We start from the raw sequence: 23,940 nt of genomic DNA, 5'->3' as shown, positions 1-23,940 counted from the left end.
CTTTTTGCTAACACTGCTTTCTTCCAGAAATTATGCAGACACATGATTTTTGCTTTTAGTGATTTTTCATTATTATTATTATTCTACTTTATTCTTATTATATGTTATTCTATTTCTTTCCCACTTTACATGGGCAAAACCATGTCTCTGCCCATATGGGACCCTCCGGCACAACTAAATGCAATACAACTGATGAAGCTAGGATGCTTCTATTGGCCATGGAAGTGGCACCACAAATAATTTTCCAACAGAAAATGGGACTTGTCACTTTAAGGAGCTAGAGCAAAAAAGGAAAGTCTCTGCCCATTAATATAATGCTTCTTCTAGGGATTAACATAAAGAATGGCTGCGATTGAGAATTGATATTGATTTTGAAATTGAATAAATCAACTGAAATTAATTTTATTTCAATACTAAATTTAGATTTAAACATTAAGCTTTTCTCCAGAGATCAGCATGTTCGTTAACATTCCTGGAAAAATCAGCGGTATTAAACCAGGCTTTCAATTTACCAAATTACTTTTTTCCTGAAGAAAAAAAAATTACAATTGTTTACCACTGTTGCGTTTTTTTTTCTGCAACATACGCCACGGTGTATTGAGTAAAAGCATATTTTTCTGGTCACAAGTCCCCAAAGGCTAATGTTTGCAGAATTAAATCACAGTGGTATGGAATTACAAGGTTCTAGCAGGTAGTTCATTATTGGTTATGCGCAACAAACCACTTCCTGCACAACCTCTCCTAACTGCAGCAACTTTTCAAAATGTGCTTCTCTACATTTTCTGGTCACGCGTCCTTTCTTTCACCCACCAATGAGGCAGCAGGAGTGACGCACTATCTAAGACGCTACCGCTGGGAAGCCCCGCCCCGTTTCTTCCTGCCTGCTGCTGGAGTTTCGCTCCCATCCCCGCTGTCGCTGCGGACGTTTCGGGTGGATTTTTTTTTTTTTTACGCCCGACGGAACGAGATTGGAGCTAAAACAGGACACGTCCGGGAAAATCCGGATGTATGGTAATCCTATTTATAAACACAATTGTGCTTTTTGGAACAAATAACGGGCTTGGAGTCGCTCCAGCAGCTGAGTTTAGCTAACCTTTTGCGGAAGAGCTGCATTCCAGCCACGATTCCACCAACTGTTTTTTCTTTCAGCCTGGGGAAAGTTTCCTCTTCTCTTTTCACAGAAAGAGAAAATATAAGGCCCAAAGTCTTGTGTTGGCGTTGCTTATAGACTACCTCTATTTCGCTTTTGAAGAAACTGCTAACGTCTAAAAAAGAAACGCCCTGCGTGGACCTTTTTTTAGGATGGAGGAGGAAGAGGGATGTCCAGGGATGGCCCGAATTATTTGCAGGAGATTGAAGTAAATTTTGAGCTAGCGGCATTCCAGCTCCACGATCCTATTTCAAGCACTTCTTAGGAGAAGGAAATAATATCGTGAAAGGTCTTTTTTTTAAAAAAAAAAAATAACTCAATATTTACAATCTATTCCAATATATCTGGTCTAAGTAGCTAAGAAGACTGAGCCTTGGCAACAGACTGCCCAAATGTTCTACGAACACTAAATGCTCTTCTGAATGCTACCCAGAATAAGAGATATTGAAGTACAAGTAGTTCTCGGTTTACAACATTTAATGACCATTTGAAGTTACAATAACACTGAAAAAAGTGACTTTTTCACACCTACGGCGTTTCCATTTTCTTATTAGAGTTGAATGGGGGCTGAAATTCAGTATATTTACTGTGCATATTTCAAAAATAATTCAAAAGCACTTCAGGCCACATGCAAGCATTGTAACTGCTCAGCCATTTAGAAAGGCATCCCCAAATTTATTTCAAATATCCATGTGAGTTTGACAAAAGATGTTTCATAAAAAAATTACTTTAATAAGCTGTTTCCATTAAACAGGGCCCTGGTTTTTTTGTTTTTTTGTTTTCATGTTTGATTGAACACGAATGTAGCTACTTGAATTAGTAGCAGAGAGATACTGTTGTGTGTCTGTAATGTCTGAAGCAGTTCTACGTTTTTCAAACTATGAACCTAAACTGATTAGCTGAAGCCATGTTAGTGTCACTGGTTCATGTTTCATAAGACTTGGTTATAGATAGCATTTTTTGAATTTACTAAGGTAGACTAGTAATGTTGAGTATGATAAATAAAGAATAGTATGCCTTAAATCAGCAGTTCCCAACTTTTCTAGTGACAGGGACCAATTTTGGAAGAAAAATTCTTCTATTGGGGAGGGAGGTATGGTTTCACGCACAATCTAAATCCTGCACATGCACAGATGAAGTTTTGCTTGCTCACTCTCTTATTACACAGACTTGTCCTGGTCTGCAACTCGGGTTGGGGACCCCTGCCTTAAATGACCTCTGGGATTTCATTAATTGTATAATTCTAATTTATGCTGTTAATTTATGTTGCACGTGTCCAAATCAAATCCTGTATCAAGCTTCATTTCATCATTTTAAAGTAAACCTAATAAAATGAATAATTGAAAAAGATGGATTCTTCATATGGCTTTATAGACCTAGGCTACAAAAATAAAAATACAAAATGGCAACAAGAGGCACAAGAAACATGGTCATATGAGATTTTGTAACCAAGATCTAGTACCCCCGACATAAAATTGTTTTTCTTTCTCATATTCTACATGTTTTATAAATGTATACTGCTAACTTGTTCCTCAATTGACAAATTATGGAGAGAAACATTTTAATCTTCATGCTCTAGAATACCACAATCTAAAACATGTAAAACTGTTAATAACATCATGATACCTTTTCCATCTTTATATTTAAATGGATGGATGGATGATAGATAATAGCTAGACAGACAAACAGATTCAATTATCTTAAATGAAATCTTTTTAACAGGCACTTTGTCTTTCAGGTGGAACTCTGTTTAATCTGAATTGAGAAGTTCATCTATTTCATTCAGCAAAAAAATATATTGAGAGGAGGACAAGATGCCAACTGTGAAAGTTCTACAGCCTGTACTAAAAATGAAAGTGGATGAGCTGTTTTTGTGCTGGTTGAGTGAAACAGCAACTCAAGTGATGCTCAAAGACTATTTAAGAAGTATAACCAGTGAAGAAAAGATTGAACTAGGTAGCGGTGATGGTGGGAACAATGAAAATATTCTTTCTCAAATTAACTATATCTCCAAGCAAAGCATGTTAGGCAGTCTGATGTCTCCTTTGACTCCAACAAGTCCTCCTCACCTTTCCACCATTCTCCCATTCAGTACCCCAACAAGTCCTAGGAGCTGTTCTGGTATTAGAGGAAAGCACAGATCTACAAGTAGCAGAAATGTAAGTGGCTTAATTACATGATCAGTTATCAGATTAGATCAAATTTCTTGCATTGTAACAATTATGTATTATGGCAGATAATTTTATGCCATCATTGATAATTCTGTTAATCCCGAATGAGTTTATATAGTAGATTCATTCTGAGGTAGACTATTCAATATGTAGCTGTTTGTGTTAGCAAGTAATAGACATATTAAATGGTTTTGATGTTATTTTGTGCAGTGCCAATGTAATATTAGTAATTGTTCTACTTCTATGACTACCAAATAGAAATCTTCCCTGTAATCCACATGGGAGAAAATATGAATGTATTTTTTTTAATCAATACTAATGCAATGTATTTTAACTTTTGAGGGCTATACAGGTAGTCCTTGACTTATGATCACAATTGAATCCAATATTTTTGCTGCTAAGTGAGACATTTGTTAAGTGAGTTTTGCCCCATTTTATGATTTTTCTTGCTACAGTTGTTAAGCGAATCCTTACAGTTGTTAAGTTAGCAACCCAGTGTTAAGTGAATCTGGCTTCCCCATTGATTTTGCTTGTCAGAAGGTTGCAAAAGCTGATCACAGGATCATAGGATACCGCAACCGGCATAAGTATGAACCAGTTACCAAGCATTTGAATTTTCTTCACATGACCATAAGTCACTTTTTTCAGTGCCGTTGTAACTTTGAATTGCCACTAAATGAACTGTTGCAAATCGAGAATTACCTATACATTCTTAAAGATTTTCTTCAATTGAACTTCAGTTCTTTTAAGTTGTAGTAGATCAGGGCATTTAACAATTATGGTAATATTCAGAATGGCATAAAGCTGATAACATTTCCTTTGTTCTTCCAAGAATGGAATGGAATGGAATAGAATTAGAGCTGGAAGGGATCTTGGAGATCTTCTACTCCAGTTTCCCACTCAAGCAGGAGAACCTATACAATCTCAGACAAGTGACTGTCCAGTCTCTTCTTAAAAACCTCCAGTGATGTAGCGCCCACGATTTCTGAGGGCAAGCTGTTCGCTGCTTAATTGTCCTCACTGTTAGGAACTTTCTCCTTAATTCCAGGTTGCTTCTCTCTGATCACTTTCCAACCATTGTTTCTTGTCCTGTCCTCTGGTGCTTTGGAAAATAATTTGACCCCCTCTTTGTGGCAGCCTCTTAAATACTGGAATACTGCTATCATGTCACCCCTATTTCTTCTTTTCTTTAGACTAGCCAAACCCAAGTTCTTTACAATATTTTTATAGTTTTGATGCATATTAGTTTGCTTCAGCTCTTAATGTTTTTTCCCTTCTTTTCTGTCTCCAATGAATAGCATATCAGGCAACATTGATAGTAGAGAAAATTAAACATTACTTCACTAGTATTTTCTGTTTAAAGAAGTTATTTAAATTATATTCTTTTACTTATTAGCATATCTTCCATTCATATAGGTCAATGCTTTTTAAACTGCAGAATCTGGACTAATTTTACGACCATGACACTTTTTTCTTACTGTAGAAAGCATATTATTTAACAACTCACTTGTCTTCTGGTTTAGGATATGAATTATTTTATTTTCATAAGCTGCAGTTCTCTAGCTTGACTATGTAACGCTATTCAAATGGAGATGTGGTAAAACTGAATGATAGTAATAATATATATAATAAAAATATTTATCATATTAGATGGGATGTCTAAATTTCCATTAGCTTCGTGTTGCCTTTTTCCCCAAAGGCGTTCTATTAACTCCTTCAAGGATAACTTTGGAAATTCTGTACAGACTACATCCATAGTAAATTTATAGTCATCTAAATGCATGCATGCGAGTCCCTTGGACTGCAAGGCGTTCAAACCGGTCAGTCCTAGAAGAGATCAACCCTGACTGCTCTTTAGAAGGCCAGATCCTGAAGTCGAAACTCAAATACTTTGGCCACATAATGAGAAGGAAGGACTCACTGGAAAAGGGCCTAATGCTGGGAAAGATTGAGGGCAATAGAAGAAGGGGACGACAGAGAATGAGATGGCTGGATGGAGTCACTGAAGCAGTAGGTGTGAACTTAAATGGACTCCAGAAGATGGTAGAGGACAGGAAGACCTGGAGGAACGTTGTCCATGGGGTCGCGATGGGTCGGACACGACTTCGCAATTAACAACAACAAATGCATGCATATAAATGTTATATTCATGGTATGTTAAGAATACTTTTTGATGATGAAATATCAAGAACAGTTTAAACTTTAATGCAAGGTAAAATAAAATTCACGTACTGCATCATGATTAATAGCACTTTGTATAGTGCTAGTTTCAGTAGGATAATTATAGGAGTTTATGAAAAAACTAGTAGTGAAAATTAGTGAGGTAGCATAGAGTTTAAATATTGGCAAGCTGAAATCTGGGGGCTGAACCCAGCCATAATGAATAGGTTAAGACAATGTTTCTCAACCTTGACAATTTTAAGGCATGTGGACTTCAACTCCCAGAATTCCACAGCCAGCAATGCTGACTGTGGAATTCTGGGAGTTGAAGTCCACATGCCTTAAAATTGTCAAGGTGGAGAAACACTGGGTTAAGATGTCAACGCTGCTAACATCGGATGTTCTTGCTTTGACAACAGATGAAAATGCAGCCATTTTTCTTTTTTGCTTTTAGAGTTAGTTGATGCTGGGAGGGGGGATGTGGATGAGAGTCTAGTTGTCATAACAATAATAACTCAGCTGTGGGAATCCAAGATTATTGCGTCCAGAGTTGATAAAGATTTAGTGAGCTGGGGAGAAAGCCCACACTTCAAGCTAATTGGAGAATGTGATTTATGACTGTTAATTGGAGGGGGGAATTATGCTTTGCTACTTTGTGCCCAGGGGAGGGGAATTCAGTTTTTGGCTTTAACTATCTAGTGCCGATATTTTGTTTCTCGAATAAAAGATTTTTTAAGGTAAATAATGCCTCGAAGTTCTTTTGAAGAGTTTCATCTGTCGGAACCATTACATTAAGCCCAAAACTACAATGTTTACCTAACTATCTTGGGGTCCCGAGCCCCAATCCTATGGTTGTGATTCTGTGCCAGCCTGTGATCCCAGTAGTTGAGTCTGGGGAATTAGAAGAGGAGGAGGAGAAGGGGCCTGGAGAGCCATCAGAATCGGAGAGAGGCTCTGATGAGCTGCAGGACTTACAGACTGATGAAGAGTCTGGTCCTTCCACTCCTCATCAGTCCTCATCCACTCGTGATCGAGCTGAGAGTCAGCTGTGCTAGGAAGCTGAGTCGGACATGGAGGAAGCACAGCTGGAAGACCTCAGAGACGCTCGTAGACTTAGGCAGTTCACACGAGTAGGACAGAGGGAGGCAATGGGGCGACTCCAGGGGAAGAGGAGAAAGCAGTGAGAAGCCACGCCTTGGGGGCTGCATAACAAAAAGGGAATGGGTGGGCAGAGCTGATTGCTGGAGGCAACCATTTGTAAAGAACTTCAGAGTCAAGAGATCATGGTCTGTATTTTGTCGGTGAGTTATTTCCTGTTTGACTGGTGCTCCGTTGGAAAAGTGTTCTGTTGTGTTTGTTTTTCTGGGACAATTATCAGGTCTGTAACTCAAATAAAAAGGGTTTATTTTCCAGTCTACTGTTAAAAGAGTGGTTGTCTTTGTGCAGTAACAAGGATGTACATAGGCTGGGACAGGACAGTTTGCCTCCAGCCTCCATCCCCTACTATTATGGAGCAGCTACATGCGGAGAATGCCCAGCTCTCCCAGCATCTGGCTTTGTTATCAGCTCAAGTGGCCCAGTTGAAAGCACACGCCTCTGCTGTTCCACAACCCAGAAAAAAATGTCCAATTGTGATGCCGGACAAATTTGATGGCAATCCGGATATGTTTCCTGCTTTCCTGGGACAATGCCAGCTTTTATCAGTTGGACCTGAAAGCGGCTGTTTTTCCCACTGACCGGGATAAAGTGGGGTTTATGATAAGCCTCCTCTCTGGTGATGCAGCTCGTTGGGGCACATCCCTGCTAGCCCAACCTAGTCCATTGTTGGACAACTTTGTGGGATTTTGTGATTACATGCGTCTGATGTATGAAGACCCCATTAAGACACAGACTGCTACCCGACGCCTGAAAGCTCTTCAGGCAGGGCCGACGCCCTCCACAGGCCTATATCAGCTATTTTTGGCTGCTGAGCCTGAATTCAGCCTGGAATGAGACTGCACTCGTGGACACTTTCCAGGATGGCTTGTCGGAGAAGATGTTGGATGAGCTGGCCTGTGTTGATGTTCCCCCAGACCTCAACGGGCTGATCCATCTCTGTCTGTGGATTGATGCTCAGCTGCAGCAGCGTAGGAGTCGCCGTGCCACTCCAGAGACCCATGTGGCCCCCGTTGTGCACGAGACTTCAGTTCAGCGGGAGGAGCCTATGGAGTTAGGTGCTGCCAGACCTCGCCTATCGGTGATTGAAATGAACAGACGTTCAGGGGGCTTGTGTTTTTACTGTGGGGACCCTGGGCATTTGGCCGCCTTCTGCCCCAAGAAGCGTCAGTGACCAACTCTGCCCCAAGAAAGCCACCTAACTCCACTGTTGGGAAACTCCCCGAGCCTGACCTAAAAGGCGTTTTAGGTCGAGCGCCCGACAACACCAAATGATGTCCTTCAGATGCTGCCCACAGACCTCTACAGCATCTGATTCTGGAGGCACGCCTGATCCTCCCTGGGATGCTGAAGGGGTTATTCCAGTCCCTGCTTTGATTGACTCTGCGACCACTACAAACTTTATGGATGTAGCATTTGTGGCCAAATGGGCTGTTCCCCAGTACCCGGTGGAACCGCCGATGTTAGTGGAGACTATTGATGGTCGAGTGCTCCTGTCTGGGCCAATTAAGGCCGCCACGCAACCATTATGTATGGCCATCAGTTCGCATGAGGAGGTTATTCAGTTCTATATAGCCTCCAGCCTGCATTTCCCCCTGGTCATGGGACTGGCATGGCTCCAGACACATGACCCGCAGATTTATTGGTCCCAGAATTTAGTCACCTTCCCAAGCTTATAGTGAGTGGCCCATACCTGCCATGTCTGTGCCAGCCATGTGGAGGGTCCCCCAGGGGTCTCCTTGCCCTCCAAACTGGCGAATTATGCTGATGCGTTCAGCAAGATGGAGGTGGATCAATTGCCCCTGCACAGGCCATATGACTGCCCCATCGATTTAGTCCCTGATGTGCCTCTCCCAGTGGGACGTTTGTATTCCATGTCAGATCCCACGTTGCGGAACTTTCTGGACAAGAATTTGGCTTGGGATTTTATTCGGCCCTTGTCTTCACCAGTTTCTGCGCCCGTGCTCTTTATTAAAAAAGAAGTCCGGCAAATTGAGGCTTTGCTGTGACTACCGGAAACTAAACGCCGTCACAGTGCGCAATCAATATCCGCTGCCCCTCATCTCTGAACTCTTGGATAGGCTCCTTGAGACAAAGATGTTCATGAAGTTGGACCTGAAAGGAGCCTACAACCTCGTCAGGGTTCGGTCGGGTGATGAGTGGAAGACGGCATTTGGTACCTGGTACAGGCACTTCGAGTACACTGTGATGCCATTTGGACTAATGCCCCTGCAGTGTTTCAGCATTTTATGAATCACATCTTCTGAGACTTGTTAGATCAGTTTGTTGTGATCTACTTGGACGACATCCTGATCTATTCCCCATCGCGAGAGGCGCACCATCAGCATCTCTGTCTGGTCCTCCAACAGCTCCGAGAACATCAGTTGTATGCCAAACTGGAGAAGTGCCAGTTCTACCAGAGGACCATCGACCTCCTGGGTCACTGCATTTTCCTGAGGGCATCGCCATGGAGCCAAGTAAGATTGAGTCTTTGCGCAGTTGGCAACCCCCATGTCGTGTTAAAGATGTCCAGCAACTTCTTGGGTTCACCAACTACTATTGGACTTTCATTCCTGGTTTTTCTGCCATGACAGCCCCCCTCACTCAGCTCCTGCAGAAAAAGACCCAGTTTCAGTGGGACACCCCAGAACAACAGGCTTTCCAGGCTTTAAAGGAAGCCTTCATGAAGGAGCCCATCTTGAAGCATCTTGACCTGCAACGGCCATTTGTTGTGGAGGCGGATGCCTCCGACATTGCCACTGGAGTGGTGTTACTCCAGGCTACGTCGCTCAGCGATGCCCTCTTCCCTTGCGCATGTTACTCGCAGAAACTTAATCCAGCGGAGTGCAACTATATCATCTGGCCATCAAAGTGGCGTTTGAGGCATGGAGACATCATCTGGAAGGGTGCGGCATCAAATCGAGATCCGGATGGACCATAAGAATTTGGAACACTTGCAGACTGCTCAGAAATTGAACCAACGCCAGATTTGGTGGTTTCTCTTCTTTGCAAGTTTCAGTTTCCAGCAGTCGCAACCAAAGAGCAGATGCTCTGTCCAGGAAGCCCAAATATTCCTGAGCAAAAGACAAGCTTCTGCCCAGGACTTCCGGTGTGATTAAGCAGCTACGATGGCTGCTTTTCACAGCAGGACTTTTACAATCAGCTGTCCTGCGGCTTGAATCTCTTTCCTGGGACTAAGGGAAGAGAAGAGCTGCTCAGGTAGAGGTAAGAGCTCTCCTGGATCCCCATAATTTCAGGGATCGGAGGGTAGAGCTCCCTCGGAGCCTGAGCCAACTCCGCACTCCAGGACGTCTTTGTCCTGAAGTTCTGGGATGAAGCAAGGCGCCGCTCCCACATCTGCTTTTTTTTTTTTGAGGCTTGTGAGTATTCAAATGCAGACGGAGCAGACCAGGAGAAAGTGGATTTAAGATTGATTGTAACTTTAACTCCTGCAAGCATCTTCTCCTCCCTTTCTTCTCTTTGTTTACTTTCCCTTTTGAAGAAAGGGAAAGTGAAAGGCAAAATGGCAATTGTCTTTCTTGTTTGACTTTGCAACAAAGTTAAAAGTTTATGTTTTAAATATAGAGGCAAGAATTTTGTTCCTCTTTCTCTTTTTTTCCCTTTTTTCTTTCTTTTTAAAGAACTGTGATATTATAGAGGCAAGAATTTTGCTCCTTTGAACTTAACAGAATGGCTTCAAAACGTTTGGTCTCTGTCCCTAAAGCTTCTATCTCCTCCCCAATGACTCAGCCTGTTTCTCAGTCTAAACCAAAACTTCAAAGGACTCAAAATATTTGACAAATTCTCGTTTGGGATCACATTTTATAGCTCCAGCTCCAGGGAAAAAAGGGGGTGTTGTAATTTATGTGAAGAAAAATTTATCGGCTAAATTAATTGAGGCTGATCTTGAAGGAAGATATGTCTTTGTGGAACTACTGTTACAAGGCAAGAAAGTTCTTATTGTTGGATTATATGCCCCTAATCAACAACAGAAGCAATTTTATAAGCTTTTGCATGGGAAGATATCCCAGTTGGATTATAAATCCGTAATTTTGATGAGTGAATGGAATGGAGTTTTGGATATAACTATAGATAAAAAGAGCTCTTCAAAAAATTTTACTCAAACTAAATTACCCAAAACTTTTTTTGATTTGAAAGAAGAGTTGGGACTTATTGACATTTGGCGAGAAAGGAACACAAGTGATAGAGATTTTACCTTCTATTCGGATAGACATCAGTCATTTTCAAGGATTGACTTCTTTTTGATTACTAGTGATTTTCTTTCTAGGGTGAGAAAGGTAAAAATCTTTCCCAGGACCCTTTCAGACCATAGTCCTGTGTGGATGGAGCTATACTTGGAAGATGGGAACAGAAGGCCTTGGAGACTGAATGAGAATTTGTTTACCCGGGGAGAGTTTGTACAAAAATGTAAAGAGTATTTAAAGGAGTTTTTTGCTTTAAATATGAATAAGGGTACATCGATGCCCATGGTCTGGGACGCCAGTAAGGCGTATATGAGGGGAATTTTAATTCATTTAAATAAAATTTCTAGGGATAAAAGGATACAAAGATGTAGAGAAATAGAAGATGAGATTAAAATAAAAGAAGAAGTGCTTGCTCTTAATCCAACTGATAATAACTTAAAGGTTTCTATAAAGATGCTTAGGGAACAATTTAATATGTTGATGGCAGATCAGGTGGCTACCAATTTGCGTTATATGAGACATAATACTTTTTGTAATGCGAATAAGCCTGGGAGGTAGTTAGCTTATCAGTTACGAAAGAAACAGAAGGCTAGGATTATAGAGAAAGTAAAATATAAAGGTACTGAAGTTTTTCAGCAAAATTTGATTAAAAAGAGTTTTTTAGATTTTTACACAAAACTATACTCAAGTGATAATATAAAGGGAATGGATATAGATAAATATTTACAATCAGTACATTTTCCTAAACTTTCTGAGGAACAGCAAAATGGGATGAATTGTTTAATTACTGTGGAGGAAATTGGTTTAGCTATCAAGCAGTTAAAGGTGGGAAAGTCTCCAGGAACAGATGGATTGACGTCGACGTATTATAAAAATTTGTATGAAGAAATGTTGGAGCCATTAAAGGAGCTTTTTAATAGTATCTTGCTGGGAGCACAAGTTCCTCCTTGGAAAAGAGCGTTTATATCATTGATTCCGAAGGAGGATCAAGATCTTACAGAGCCTAAGAATTATAGGCCGATATTATTATTAAATGTAGATTACAAGATTTTTACAAAAATTTTGGCAACTAGATTAATGCAAGTTATGAAGGATTTGATTCACAGTGATCAGTCAGGATTCATAACAGGGCGATACATGAAATATAATGTTAGACAAATTATTAACTTAATTGAGTATTTGGATAAGAACAATCAGATTCCTATGGCTTTTATATTTTTGGATGCTGAAAAAGCCTTTGATCAATTAGCTTGGCAATTCTTATTCTCACTGGTAGAGAAAATGAATTTTGGGGATAATTTTTTACATGCACTTAAAGCTATATATCAGCAACAATCTGCTCAAATTGTTGTTAATGGGGGATTGACTGAGATTTTTAATATTAAAAAAGGGATAAGACAAGGATGCCCATTATCTCCATTGTTATTTGTTTTGACATTGGAGATTTTGTTGATCCACATTCGAGAATCAACGGTAATCAAGGGCATAAAGATAGGAAAAAATGAGTATAAATTACGGGCTTTTGCGGATGGTTTGGTTTTGATTTTGGAACAACCGATTAGAGCGGTTGATTGTCTATTAGAACTTATAATACAGTATGGAAAAGTTTCTGGTTTTAAAGTCAATAACCATAAGACTAAGATATTATCTAAGAATATGTTAGCCAATGACAAGGAAAGTTTGGTTAAAGCCACAGGTTTTCAGATGGTGAAAAAGGTTAAATATCTGGGAGTATATTTAACTGCCTCAAATGGAAAATTGTATAAAAATAATTATGAATTATTATGGGCAAAAGTGCAAAAGGATTTAAATGACTGGAAAAAACTGCAATTGTCACTGTTGGGGAGAATTTCAGCTGTAAAAATGAATGTTCTACCAAAGTTTCTTTTCTTGTTTCAGATGATACCTATTTTAAAAAAAGATGTAAATTTGGAGGAATGGCAGAAGGGTATCAATAAATTCATTTGGGCTGGGAAAAAACCAAGGGTTAAGTTTAAGATTTTGCAAGATGCACGAGAAAGAGGAGGACTTAAAGCATCTAACTTGAAATTATATTATGATGCAGCCGCCTTAACTTGGATAAGTGATTGGCTTAATTTAACAAATAAGGATATTCTTGTTCTTGAAGGGTGGGATTTAATGTATGGTTGGCATGCATATTTAATTTTTAATAAGAAAGTGGACCGGGCTTTCAAATCACATATTTTGAGAAATGCCTTACTTCGAGTTTGGAAAAAGTATTATCATAGGTTAAACTATAAAATACCTATCTGGGGGATTCTTAGACATGCGATTGAGGGGATTTCTAGGGATGAATTTTGATAAAATTTCGTATAAGGAGTTATTAACTTGGTCAGGTTCGGATTGGCATTTAAAATCTCTAGATGTATTAAGGCAAGAAAATATTCTACAGTCATGGTTTCAATATTTACAAATAGTGGACAGGTGGACTGTAGATAAAAAAGAAGGAATAACACTAGAAGATGGAAATCTGGTTATTCAGATTAAAGACCAGAGTCAGGCCCATATAAAAAGAATTTACAATGCTTTAATAGAATTAGACTCTGAAACAGAATTGGTTAAAGACTGTATGATTAAATGGGCTCAGAATATCCAGGATCCGATCCCATTGGACTTATGGGAGACAATTTGGATTAGAAATGTTAGATTTACACAAGCTCAAAATTTGAGGGAAAATTTTTATAAAATGTTTTACAGATGGCATTTAGATCCTAAAAAATTATCTTGTATGTATCCAAATTTACAACCCAAATGTTGGAGATGTGGTAATACGGATGCGACATATTTTCATGTTTGGTGGAATTGTAAAAAGGTAAAGGCTTTTTGGATTATGATTTGGTGGAACATTCAAAAGATTTTTAAAAGGAAGACAAAGTTCACCCCTCAATTATTCTTATTGGGTATCTTTGTGAATTTAAATGACAAAGAAACTACTTTAATGTTGAATTTATTAACTGCAGCAAGGTTATTAGTAGTCTCGTATTGGAAGAAGGACTCGTTGCCTACTTTAGAAGAATGGATATTTAAAGTTTCTAACTTTGCAGAAATGGCAAAAATTTCTGCTTATTTGAAGCATCATACACAAGAAAGATATATTATTGTATGGAGAAGATGGATAGATTATATTCAGAAAAAATATGGGACTATAATGTTTCATTTATTTTATGAGTAAATTTTATAGTAACTGTTGTAGAGATTTATTTATATGACTTAATTGAAGGGGAGTTAAAGGTTAAGTATGATGGTTTTTTTTCTTTTTTTTCTTTTTTTCTTTTTTTTCATTATTGTTAACTTTCTTAATAATAACCCTGTTAGGGGGGGAGGGTTGAGGGTGGGTGGGTGGGTGAGTGGGTGGGTAATGATAATATAGACATGGTAAACGCTTGGGCGTTTCCCCTATGCTGCGTTCATGTGTGTGAGAGGGATGAGAGGGGAGGAAGGAGTAGGGAGGAAGTAGGATGGTTAGAGGAGAAGGGGAGGGGAAGAGAGTAGGAGGGGAGGAGAGAAAGAGGAGGGAAGTGGGGAAGGATTAGAGAGGGTGGACGCAGCCTGGGGGGAATGGGCAGGCGGTACCAATGGTTAGGAATTTAATTGTATTTTGTATGAATAAATGGAAAATAAAAACTTTTTTAATAAAAAAAAAAGATCCTGAACTTGGTCTCCCGTACCTTCTGGTGGCCCCGAGTCAGACACGACATCCAGGCCTATGTCACTTCCTGTACCCCGTGTAGGCAGGCTATGTCAGCCTGCCTACACAGTGTTCCGGCTGCACGGCCTCCCTGATAGAGTCGTGTCTGATAGAGGGGCCCAATTTACAGCCCATTTCTGGCAGGGGTTGATGATGGCGTTGGATGTCAAGATCTGCCTCTCCACGCATCATCCCCAAACTGACTGCAGGACCGAGAAGATGACACCGTTCTTGGCTAATGTGGGATATCACCCCCAGTTTTTCTCTCTTTCGCCACGAGACTCACTGCTTCCAGCAGCGATTTCATGGCAGAGTTACAGGCGATCCATCGATTGGTGCACGACAGTTAGAAAAGGCCCAGGCCGATTACATAAAGGTGGCCGATCGGTCGAGGTGGGATACAAGCCATACCCGATCTCCACTAATGGTGGGAGATTGGGTATGGCTTTCCACCAGGAACCTACCGTCAACCCAGCCAGCCAAGAAGTTAGATCACCGATATCTAGGACCGTTCCCAATTGAGGCTGTCATCAATCCGGTCACCTATAGCTTAAATCTGCCACGGTCGCTGCGGGTACATCCGGTCTTTCACCGGTCTCTGTTAGTCCCTGAGCAACCAGCGTGTCCACTCCGCCAAGCAGAACCTCCCCCACCGGAACAACATAACGGAGACAGCGCTCCCGAGTACGAGGTCGCCAGCATTCGGGACTCTCGGCTCAAAGGGCGCTTTCAGTACTTGATCAAGTAGAAGGGCTGCGGACTGAAGGAGTTCACCTGGGAGGACGCAACCACCATTCATGCCCCTGCTTTGGTGACTGTGTTCCATAAACAATTCACATCCTGACCGCACCCGGCTCAGTAGACCCGGGGGAAGGGTCCTGTGGTGTGGGATAGTGTTGTGATTCCATGCCAGCCTGTGATCTCAGTAGTTGAGTCTGGGGAATCAGAGGAGTTGGAGGAGGGCCCTGGAGAGCCATCAGAGTCGGAGGGAGGCTCTGATAAGCTGCAGGACTTACAGACTGAGGAGGAGGCTGGTGCTTCCACTCGTCATCGAGCTGAGAGTCAGCTATGCTAGGAAGCTGAGTCGGACTTGGAGGAAGCAGAGCTGGAAGATCTCAGAGACGCTCGTAGACATAGGCAGTTCACACGAGTAGGTCAGAGGGACGTAATGGGGCGACTCCAGGGGAAGAGGAGAAAGCAGTGAGAAGCCACGCCTTGGGGGCTGCATAACAAAAAGGGAATGTGTGGGCAGGGCTGGTTGCTGGAGGCAACCATTTGGAAAGAACTTCAGAGTCAAGAGATCATGGTCTGTTCATTTTGTCTGTGAGTTATTTCCTGTTTGACTCGTGCTCCGTTGGAAAAATGTTCTGTTGCGTTTGTTTTTCTGGGATAATTATCAGGTCTGTAACTCAGATAAAAAGAGTTTATTTTGCAATCTACTGTTAAAAGAGGGGATGTCTTTGTGCAGTAACAAGGATGTACATAGGCTGGGACAGAACAGCTGTCCCTAGAATTGAGGGATAGACCGACAAAGATTCAGGGAAGATTTCAACATGGAGAAAGAAAGAGCACCTGAAACCAGCACCTCAGCAGTGGCTGCTATCCCAGAAGGGGGAGTGCAAGCCAGTGAGCCGTTGGAGAAGGAACTATTTCAGGCCTCTCAGTTGGGGGCAAGGTCCAAGCCGCAAGGACAGCTGATCTGGTCATCGGACAGGACCTTACCCAGTAGAGTTTCTAGACACCTCGAGACGGCCTTGCCACAATCAAGTGCTTCGAAGACGGACGAGGTTGACTTGCAAAGAGGGGATTCCCGCACATCGCGTTCCCCAGACTGGTGGAGAACCACAAAATCAACTACCGCTGAAAACTTGGGTGAGTGGAAGTACCTGTCCGCAGCCCGTAGTCAAAAAGTGGAGAAGTTGGTGGAAAGATTTGAGGAGCTAGAGATGAAAAGTGGAGAACAACCTTCCCGTTTCCCATATGCAAGCGATCATAATGATCAGCGAGGCAGCCACCAACTCCTGCCAAGGGGAACCTCCAGCCCCGCGGGGAGAAACAGCTCTAGTCCAAAAGCCTAAATCCCCACCGCCGAGATAAGAGTCCACCATCACTGGAACAGCCAAACTCCGGATCAACGTGCTTACCGGCCACTCAGCCCAGCACCCATGCAGCAATAGGAGGTGTTGCAGCCTCCACAGGTGGGAGGCAACAGTCTCTGATGGTGCAGCAACCGATCTTGGAGTGGCCGCAGTCGCCGAATGTGCAGCAGCAGATGGGGTCCTTGCAACAACCAGGGGTGATGCAGCCGCCAGGGGGTCAGCAACCGCTGGGAGTATAGCGGCATCAGTGGGTTTCCCACAGCCTCTGAACATGCAGCAACTGCTGAGGGGCCCGCAACCGATGGGGATCCAGCAACAACCATCCCTGGGGCCGCAGGGAGGCCTACAGCAACTGGGGATACCACAACCCTCCGCAGGCCAGCAGCAGTGGGGATGGCAGCAACCCCCGCCCACACAGCAACCACTGGGAGGCCTGCATCAACTGGGAGTGCCATTACAACAGCCGCTGAGACTGGTGGGGGTCATGCAGCAATTGGGGATGCCACAGCCGCCGGCAATGCAGCAACAGCCCTAGGGATAGCAACAGCCCCCGAGCATGCAACAACTGCTGGGAGGCTTGCAGCAACTGGCGACAGCCGCCATGGGCCAGCAACAGTTGGGGATGCAACATCCACAGTGGGGAGGCAAGCAACCACTGATGGCACCATCTCTTAGAGCAACCTTTGAAGGAGACCCGGAGAAACTGATCTTTTTCCTCAACCAGGTGCGCTCTCACTTGAACCGCTGTGCCTATTTCTATCCGAACCCAGCCGCTCTGGTTGATCTGGTTGCATCCAGCTTAGAAGGGGAAGCATCCGAGTGGCTGAACAATTTATATAAAGAGCAAGCAGCTGAGCTGGAGGATCCCCATCTCTTCCTCCTAGGACTGAGAGGAAAGTTCGAGGACCCATCCATTGCCCTCAAAGTGGAGGAACAAGTGCATAAAATAAAACAAGCTGGCAGATCTGCACTGGAATATGTATGAGAGTTTCACAAGATAGCCGGCCAACTAGAGACGAGGCCCAAGCAATCCCTAGTCCAGTGGTGGCGAACCTATGGCATGTGTGCCAGAGGTGGCACTCAGAGCCCTCTCTATGGGCACATGCATCATGCCCTGGAGATGGCAACTGTCCCTCTTCAACCAGCCGCCTGCTCACTTGTCGAGGTTCCATGTGGCTGGATGCATCCCAGCATGGCTGGTTTCCCTCCCCCCCTCCCATCCCTCCTGGCCTCACATGCTCTACTTTTCCTGGGCACGACCCACTGCATCGCCTCCTCAGCTGTCGACCGGCCGTCCAGCTCAGGCGGCTTGTCTGAACTGCTGGGGATGGCTGCGGAGCCCCAAAGTGCGCCGGTCAACGGGCTGGCAGGCTATGGCTGCTGATGGACAGTGTGGGCCCCCATGCGCTTGCTGACTCTGTGTTTAGGGGCCAGTGGTGTCAGGCAGCAGCCACCCCAGCCCCTGCCTTGCCTTGCCCTGCAACAATGGCACTCCCGCCCTGCCTCGCCTTGCCTCACCTCACCCCTCAGGATGAGCCTCCTGTCCACCGCCCACCTGCCAGAGACCCCCTGGATCTCCCCCAACCCTGCCCGGCCCCAACAGGCATCCCTCCCCATGAGCAACATCAAGGTGACCACACGCACCTTGGCCACACCCACCCAGTCTGCCATGACCACAGCTACACTCATCCAATGGGCCACACCCACCTGGCACCCGGCGATAAATAAGTGGGTTTTGGGTTGCAGTTTGAGCACTCGGTCTCTAAAAGGTTTGCCATCAGTTCAAGGAGGGACTAGACCACCACCTCTCCCAGGCCTGTATCTATCAAGCAATCTCTGATCAGCTGCAAGAATGGTACTAGCTCACCCGCTATAAGAAGCCACCCCATAAGAAGCCAAGTCAAGGCCAAATTAATCCAAACAACAGCCACCCCCCCCCCGAAAGCCTCCAACCGCTGCAGCTACTGAAAATCTCAGGCCACCTGCGGGCCCACCGATCAAGTGTTTCAGATGTGGGCAACAGGGACATCGAGCAGCTTGTTGCCCAGTCCTTACCCTCAGCAGCAGAATAGACCGGAACCACCAGCGAGAAAGAAACCAGCTCAGCAGCCGATGAAAGAGAAATCCAACTGGATCGCACAGGAACCCGCTGCCCAAGTCATGTCCCCCACGCAAGAAAGTGCCGAGACCCAAGCCAGATCTGCCACCGCTCTACCCTCCTACAACAGCGATGACGAAGGAGAGAACAACCCGAAGGTGAGTCGATATGTCCCACCTTTCTCACTACCTGCCAAACTATAATCCCTAAGACGGGGGCACAGGTAGATTTAAAAGTACTAGTCGACTCTGCATGCTCCCGGTGCATTCTTAGCTTGTTACTTGCCCTGAAAATGGGCATACGAGCAAGGCTGCTCTCCAAACCTATCAGATTTGAGCAAGCCGATGGCTTCCTAATGGGAGGAACTTTAATCATGCAGTTGACTGAACCTTTACACTTAGAAATAGGTGAGCACTGGGAGTTCATTCATTTCATGGTGACTTTGAAAATGACTAAGGCTGTGATCCTAGGGCTAGCCTGGTTGGACAAATGGAAGCCGTTTATCTGGTGGGAGAAGGGAATGAGGACTGTGAGGTTGCCTATAGGACCCAAGCCCCCCCCCCTTAACTCAACGGACGTTACAGGAGAACTTATCTACCCAATGAGCTAGCACACATGGCTGCCTTGTCTCAACCAGGCGAGCCATTCATCCCCAGTGAATACCGGGACCTAGCGGAGGCATTTAGTGAGAAAGAATGCGACACCCTGCCTCCCCACTGACCTAATGATTGCTCTATCGAACTGTTACCAGGAGCCAAACCCCCACGATTGAGAATGTACACTATGTCCCCCCTTGAGATGGAGGAGATGCAGCGGTATGTGGACAAAAACCTATCGAGGGTGTTTATCGAACGGGCAAAGTCTGCCGTGGAAGCCCCAGTGTTATTTAAAGAAAAAAAGACGGGTCGCTTCATCTCTGCGTGAATTATAAAGGTGTGAACACGGTGAGCGTGGAAAATAAATACCCCCTCCCCATCCTGAAGGACTTATTAACCCACCTGGCAAAGGGGAGTGTCTTCACTAAGTTGGACCTGAGAGAGGTATATTACCAAGTGAGGATAAAGGAGGGAAATGAGTGGAAGACTGCTTTTAACTCTCCCATGGGGAGTTATCAATTTAAAGTCATGCCGTTTGGACTACAGGGGGCTCCAGCTGTCTTCATGCAGCTGATTAATCAGGTACTACATGACCGTTTATACAAAAGGGTTCTGGTGTATCTTGATGACATCCTGATATACGAATATGACTGACCACGTAAAACTAGTGAGAGAAGTGTTTAAAAAACTATTGAATGCCAAACTTTATGTCAAACTATCAAAGTGTGAGTTTCACTAGACCCGACTAGATTATCTTGGCTACAGAATTTCCAGCGAGGGCATTGAAATGGACCCGATCAAAGTGAAAGCCATAATTGGGTGGCAGCCCCCAAAGACTCGCAAACAGCTCCAGAGCTTCCTAGGATTCCCCAACTTCTACCATCAATTCATCTCCTCCTTTGCCGAAATTGCCCTACCCCTTATGGAATTACTAAACACAGGCAAAGAGGGAGGAAAGCCACGTCCGGGCCAACCACTAGCATGGACTATGAGCTGTCAGACTGCTTTTGAGAACTTAAAAAGACTATTTGCGGTTGAACCGGTCTTAAAGTATCCCTGCCCAAGGAAGCCCCTTGTAATTCAAGCTGATGCCAGTGATGTGGCCGTTGGAGCTGTGCTACTACAAAACCAGAGTGGGACCCTACAACCCTGCACCTACACCTCGAAAAAAATTCACTGAGTGTGAGAGGAGGTGGGCTGTATGGGAAAAGGAAGCCTTTGCGATCCGATGGGCTCTATTAAACCGGAGACACTATCTAGAAGGGAGCAAGGTGCCTTTCAAGGTATGGACTGATCACAAAAACCTAGAAGCACTAAATTAGGGAAAGCACCGGGTACGGATGGTTTGACATCTGTTTATTACAAAACTTTAATGGAAGAGATGATTCAACCATTAGGTGATCTTTTTAACAGTATTTTACAGGGTTTAGAGATCCCTCCATCATGGCGCAGTGCTTTTATATCCTTGATCCCAAAAGAGGATCAAGATCTTACTTTACCAAAGAATTATAGACCTATATCTCTTTTAAATGTTGATTATAAGATTTTTGCAAAAATTTTAGCTAATAGGCTTATGAGGGTTGTGCACCACCTCATACATAAGGACCAATCTGGTTTTATAACTGGTAGATATATGAAAAATAATGCTAGACAAATTATTAATTTACTAGAATATTTAGATAAGAATAACCAAATTCCTGCAGGGTTGATATTTTTAGACGCTGAAAAAGCTTTTGATCAACTGAATTGGTATTTTATGCTACGAGTAATTGAAGAGATGAATTTTGGTAAAAAAATATTACAAGCTTTTACTGCGATATATCAAAAACAAACGGCACAACTTATTGTTAATGGGGGTTTGTCAGAGGTTTTTACAATAGAGAAAGGTACTAGACAGGGATGTCCATTGTCGCCGTTATTGTTTGTTTTAACATTGGAAATCTTGTTGATCAAAATTCGAGGGTCGCAGGAAATAAAAGGAATAGAAGTTAACAAAAAAGAATATAAGTTGAGAGCTTTTGCAGATGACTTGGTGGTTACTTTGTCTCAACCTATTTATTCTGTAGTAAAGTTATTACAGTTGATTTATCAATATGGATTGGTTTCGGGTTTTAAGATCAATGTTAATAAGACTAAAATACTACCCAAAAATATGACTACTCGGGATAAACAGATTCTGGCTAATTTGACTGGTTTTGAAATTGTTAATAAGGTAAAATATTTGGGGGTTATTTTATCTGTATCTAATGCAAAACTGTTTAAGAATAACTATGAAAGGTTGTGGGTTAGGGTACAGAAAGACTTGAGGAATTGGGAGAAGTTGCAGTTATCTCTCATGGGAAGAATTGCAGTGATTAAAATGAATATCCTACCCAAGTTTCTTTTTTTGTTTCAAATGTTACCGATTTTGAAGAATGAGATTAATTTAAATGATTGGCAGAAAGGTATTAATAAATTCATTTGGGCAGGGAAAAAACCAAGGGTAAAGTTTAAAATCATGCAAGACTTCCGTGAGAGAGGTGGACTCAAGGTACCGAATTTGAAATTATATTATGATGCGGTGGCTTTAACATTAATTAGTGATTGGGTAAATTTAACAAATTTGGAGATATTCCATCTGGAGGGATGGGATTTACTTTTCGGTTGGCATGCCTATTTAATATTTAATAAGAAAGTGGATCGGGTTTTTAAATCTCATATTATAAGAACTTTTTTACTTAGGGTTTGGAGAAAATATTATAAAAGTGATTTTAAAATACCACTATGGGCTATACCTTGGCATGCGATAGAGGGCATAAAGAAAGGTGTTAAAATGGACATGGTGTCTTATACACAATTACTCAGATGGGATGGACATAACTGGCAGTTAAAATTATTGGAAGAGTTGGTACATGAAAATATTACTTATTCTTGGTTTCAATATAGACAATTAGCAGATAGATGGAAGCTGGATCGCAAGGTGGGCTTTCTTAGAGAAGATGAAAATCTTTTCAAGCAAGTAAAGGATCAAAGACAAACTCACATTAAGAGAATTTATGGGGTTCTAGTGGAACTGGATTCAGAATCAGAATTAATTAAAGATTGTATGATTAAATGGGCGCAGAATTTTGGTGAACCAGTTCCACTGGATATCTGGGAAATTATTTGGGTGAGGAATGTTAAATTTACACAAGCCCAGAATTTAAGGGAGAATTTTTATAAAATGTTTTATAGATGGCACCTTGATCCACGAAAAATGTCTCTTATGTATCCTGACCTACAGCCTAAATGTTGGAGATGTGGTTGTTTGGATGCCACCTATTATCATATTTGGTGGTCGTGTAAAAATATAAAAACTTTTTGGATTAAGATATGGTGGAATATTCAGAGAATTTTTAGAAAGAGGGTAAAATTTACTCCACAACTATTTTTGTTAGGTATAGTTACTGATTGTGATGCAAAGGAGGTTATATTGATGTTGAACTTGATCACAGCCGCAAGGTTGTTAGTAGGACAATACTGGAAGAAGGAATCTTTGCCTACTTTGCAGGAGTGGTTTTTTAAAGTATCCTACTTGGCGGAAATGGCAAAGATTTCGGCTTTCTTAAAAGAACAATCGCAGGAGAAATTTTTTGCTGTTTGGGATAAATGGATAAAGTTTATACAATTTAAATTGGATATAAAAAAATATCATTTAGCTTTTTTATAACTTTTATTTTCATATATATATATTCAATAATGATGGTGAAAATGCGACTCCCGGGCATAATTATAAATGGAATGAATAAAGCGCGTTCACCAGGAGAGTTTAAAGTTAAAATACTTTAATTAAAGTATTTTACTATATTAAAAGGTTGCCAAGCTTTCGTTGGGAAAACTCCCCAACATCTTCAGGGCTGAGAGACCGTTTCTAACAAGGTGATTCAAACGGGTTCCATAGACGTCTGCACGTGGTTCCTAGACTGTGCTAGCATTCCCTGCTGAACAGCTGATAGGTGGGGGGGGAGAATCGGAGTAAAGATTTCTTCTGTCGTTCTCTCGAGCACTTTTGTTCACATTTCCGTCGACCTCAGGGGGTATTGTTAAAGTTATGTTCCCCCTCTCCCAGCAGTACTGGCTCTCGTTGCAGTGGGGGGATTTAGTTTGATGTCATTGTGTATCCTACCATGGAGGCGGGGCTTCATCGGCTGCAATTTAACATCTTTCCTCTGCTGCGTGCTCCCATATTTATCTTCGCTCGCATGTACAAGCATCAACTGGATGTGGTATTTTTCAAAAGTCTGTTGGTATTTGGGCAGATTCCCCGCTCATGTTACTTTCCCTTTTATCAAGCGAACGGGTCATCATCACATGTTTTTTCTCCCCTCTCTGTATGGGATATCCACCTTTATTATTATTATGGGTAGTGCTAAATTTAGTGGTTCTATCCTCAAATTTCTTAAGCGCTCCAATGTCATTATTGTTGTTTTCTCCAATTAAAGGGGGTGTGGTTTCCCCTTGATATTGTTGGGGGGTTTCTGGGTAGTCTATATCAGATTGTTTCTGGTAGGGAGGAGGTGTAGCTCCTGGTTTAGAATGTTGTGGATGTTGATTGTAAGGTTTGTGATATAAAGGATGA

The 23,940-nt window shown here is 42.5% G+C and overlaps 1 protein-coding gene across 3 annotated transcripts in view; it reads left to right on the top strand.

Annotated features, from left to right (window-relative positions):
• The first annotated feature begins 857 nt into the window (after positions 1-857).
• PPP2R3B (protein phosphatase 2 regulatory subunit B''beta) overlaps positions 858-23,940 on the top strand; it is a 99,326-nt gene continuing 76,243 nt past the window's right edge. Inside the window, exons 1-2 of one of the 3 annotated variants that reach the window (XM_039319612.1) lie at positions 858-1,011; positions 2,889-3,309. In XM_039319612.1, the coding sequence (XP_039175546.1) occupies positions 2,965-3,309 (345 nt within the window). In that variant the 5' untranslated portion in view covers positions 858-1,011; positions 2,889-2,964. Of the gene's footprint in view, positions 1,012-1,650; positions 1,843-2,888; positions 3,310-23,940 lie in introns of those variants that run through there. The other 2 variants (XM_039319613.1, XM_039319614.1) reach the window with 2 other exon arrangements.

Source organism: Crotalus tigris, unplaced genomic scaffold (genome assembly GCF_016545835.1).
Source record: "Crotalus tigris isolate CLP2741 ecotype Arizona unplaced genomic scaffold, ASM1654583v1 scf7180000023606.2106662, whole genome shotgun sequence".
NCBI classification, from domain to species: Eukaryota; Metazoa; Chordata; class Lepidosauria; order Squamata; family Viperidae; genus Crotalus; species Crotalus tigris.
The sequence above is the reverse complement of the archived record's forward strand: the minus strand, read 5'-3'. Positions and strand labels throughout refer to the sequence as shown.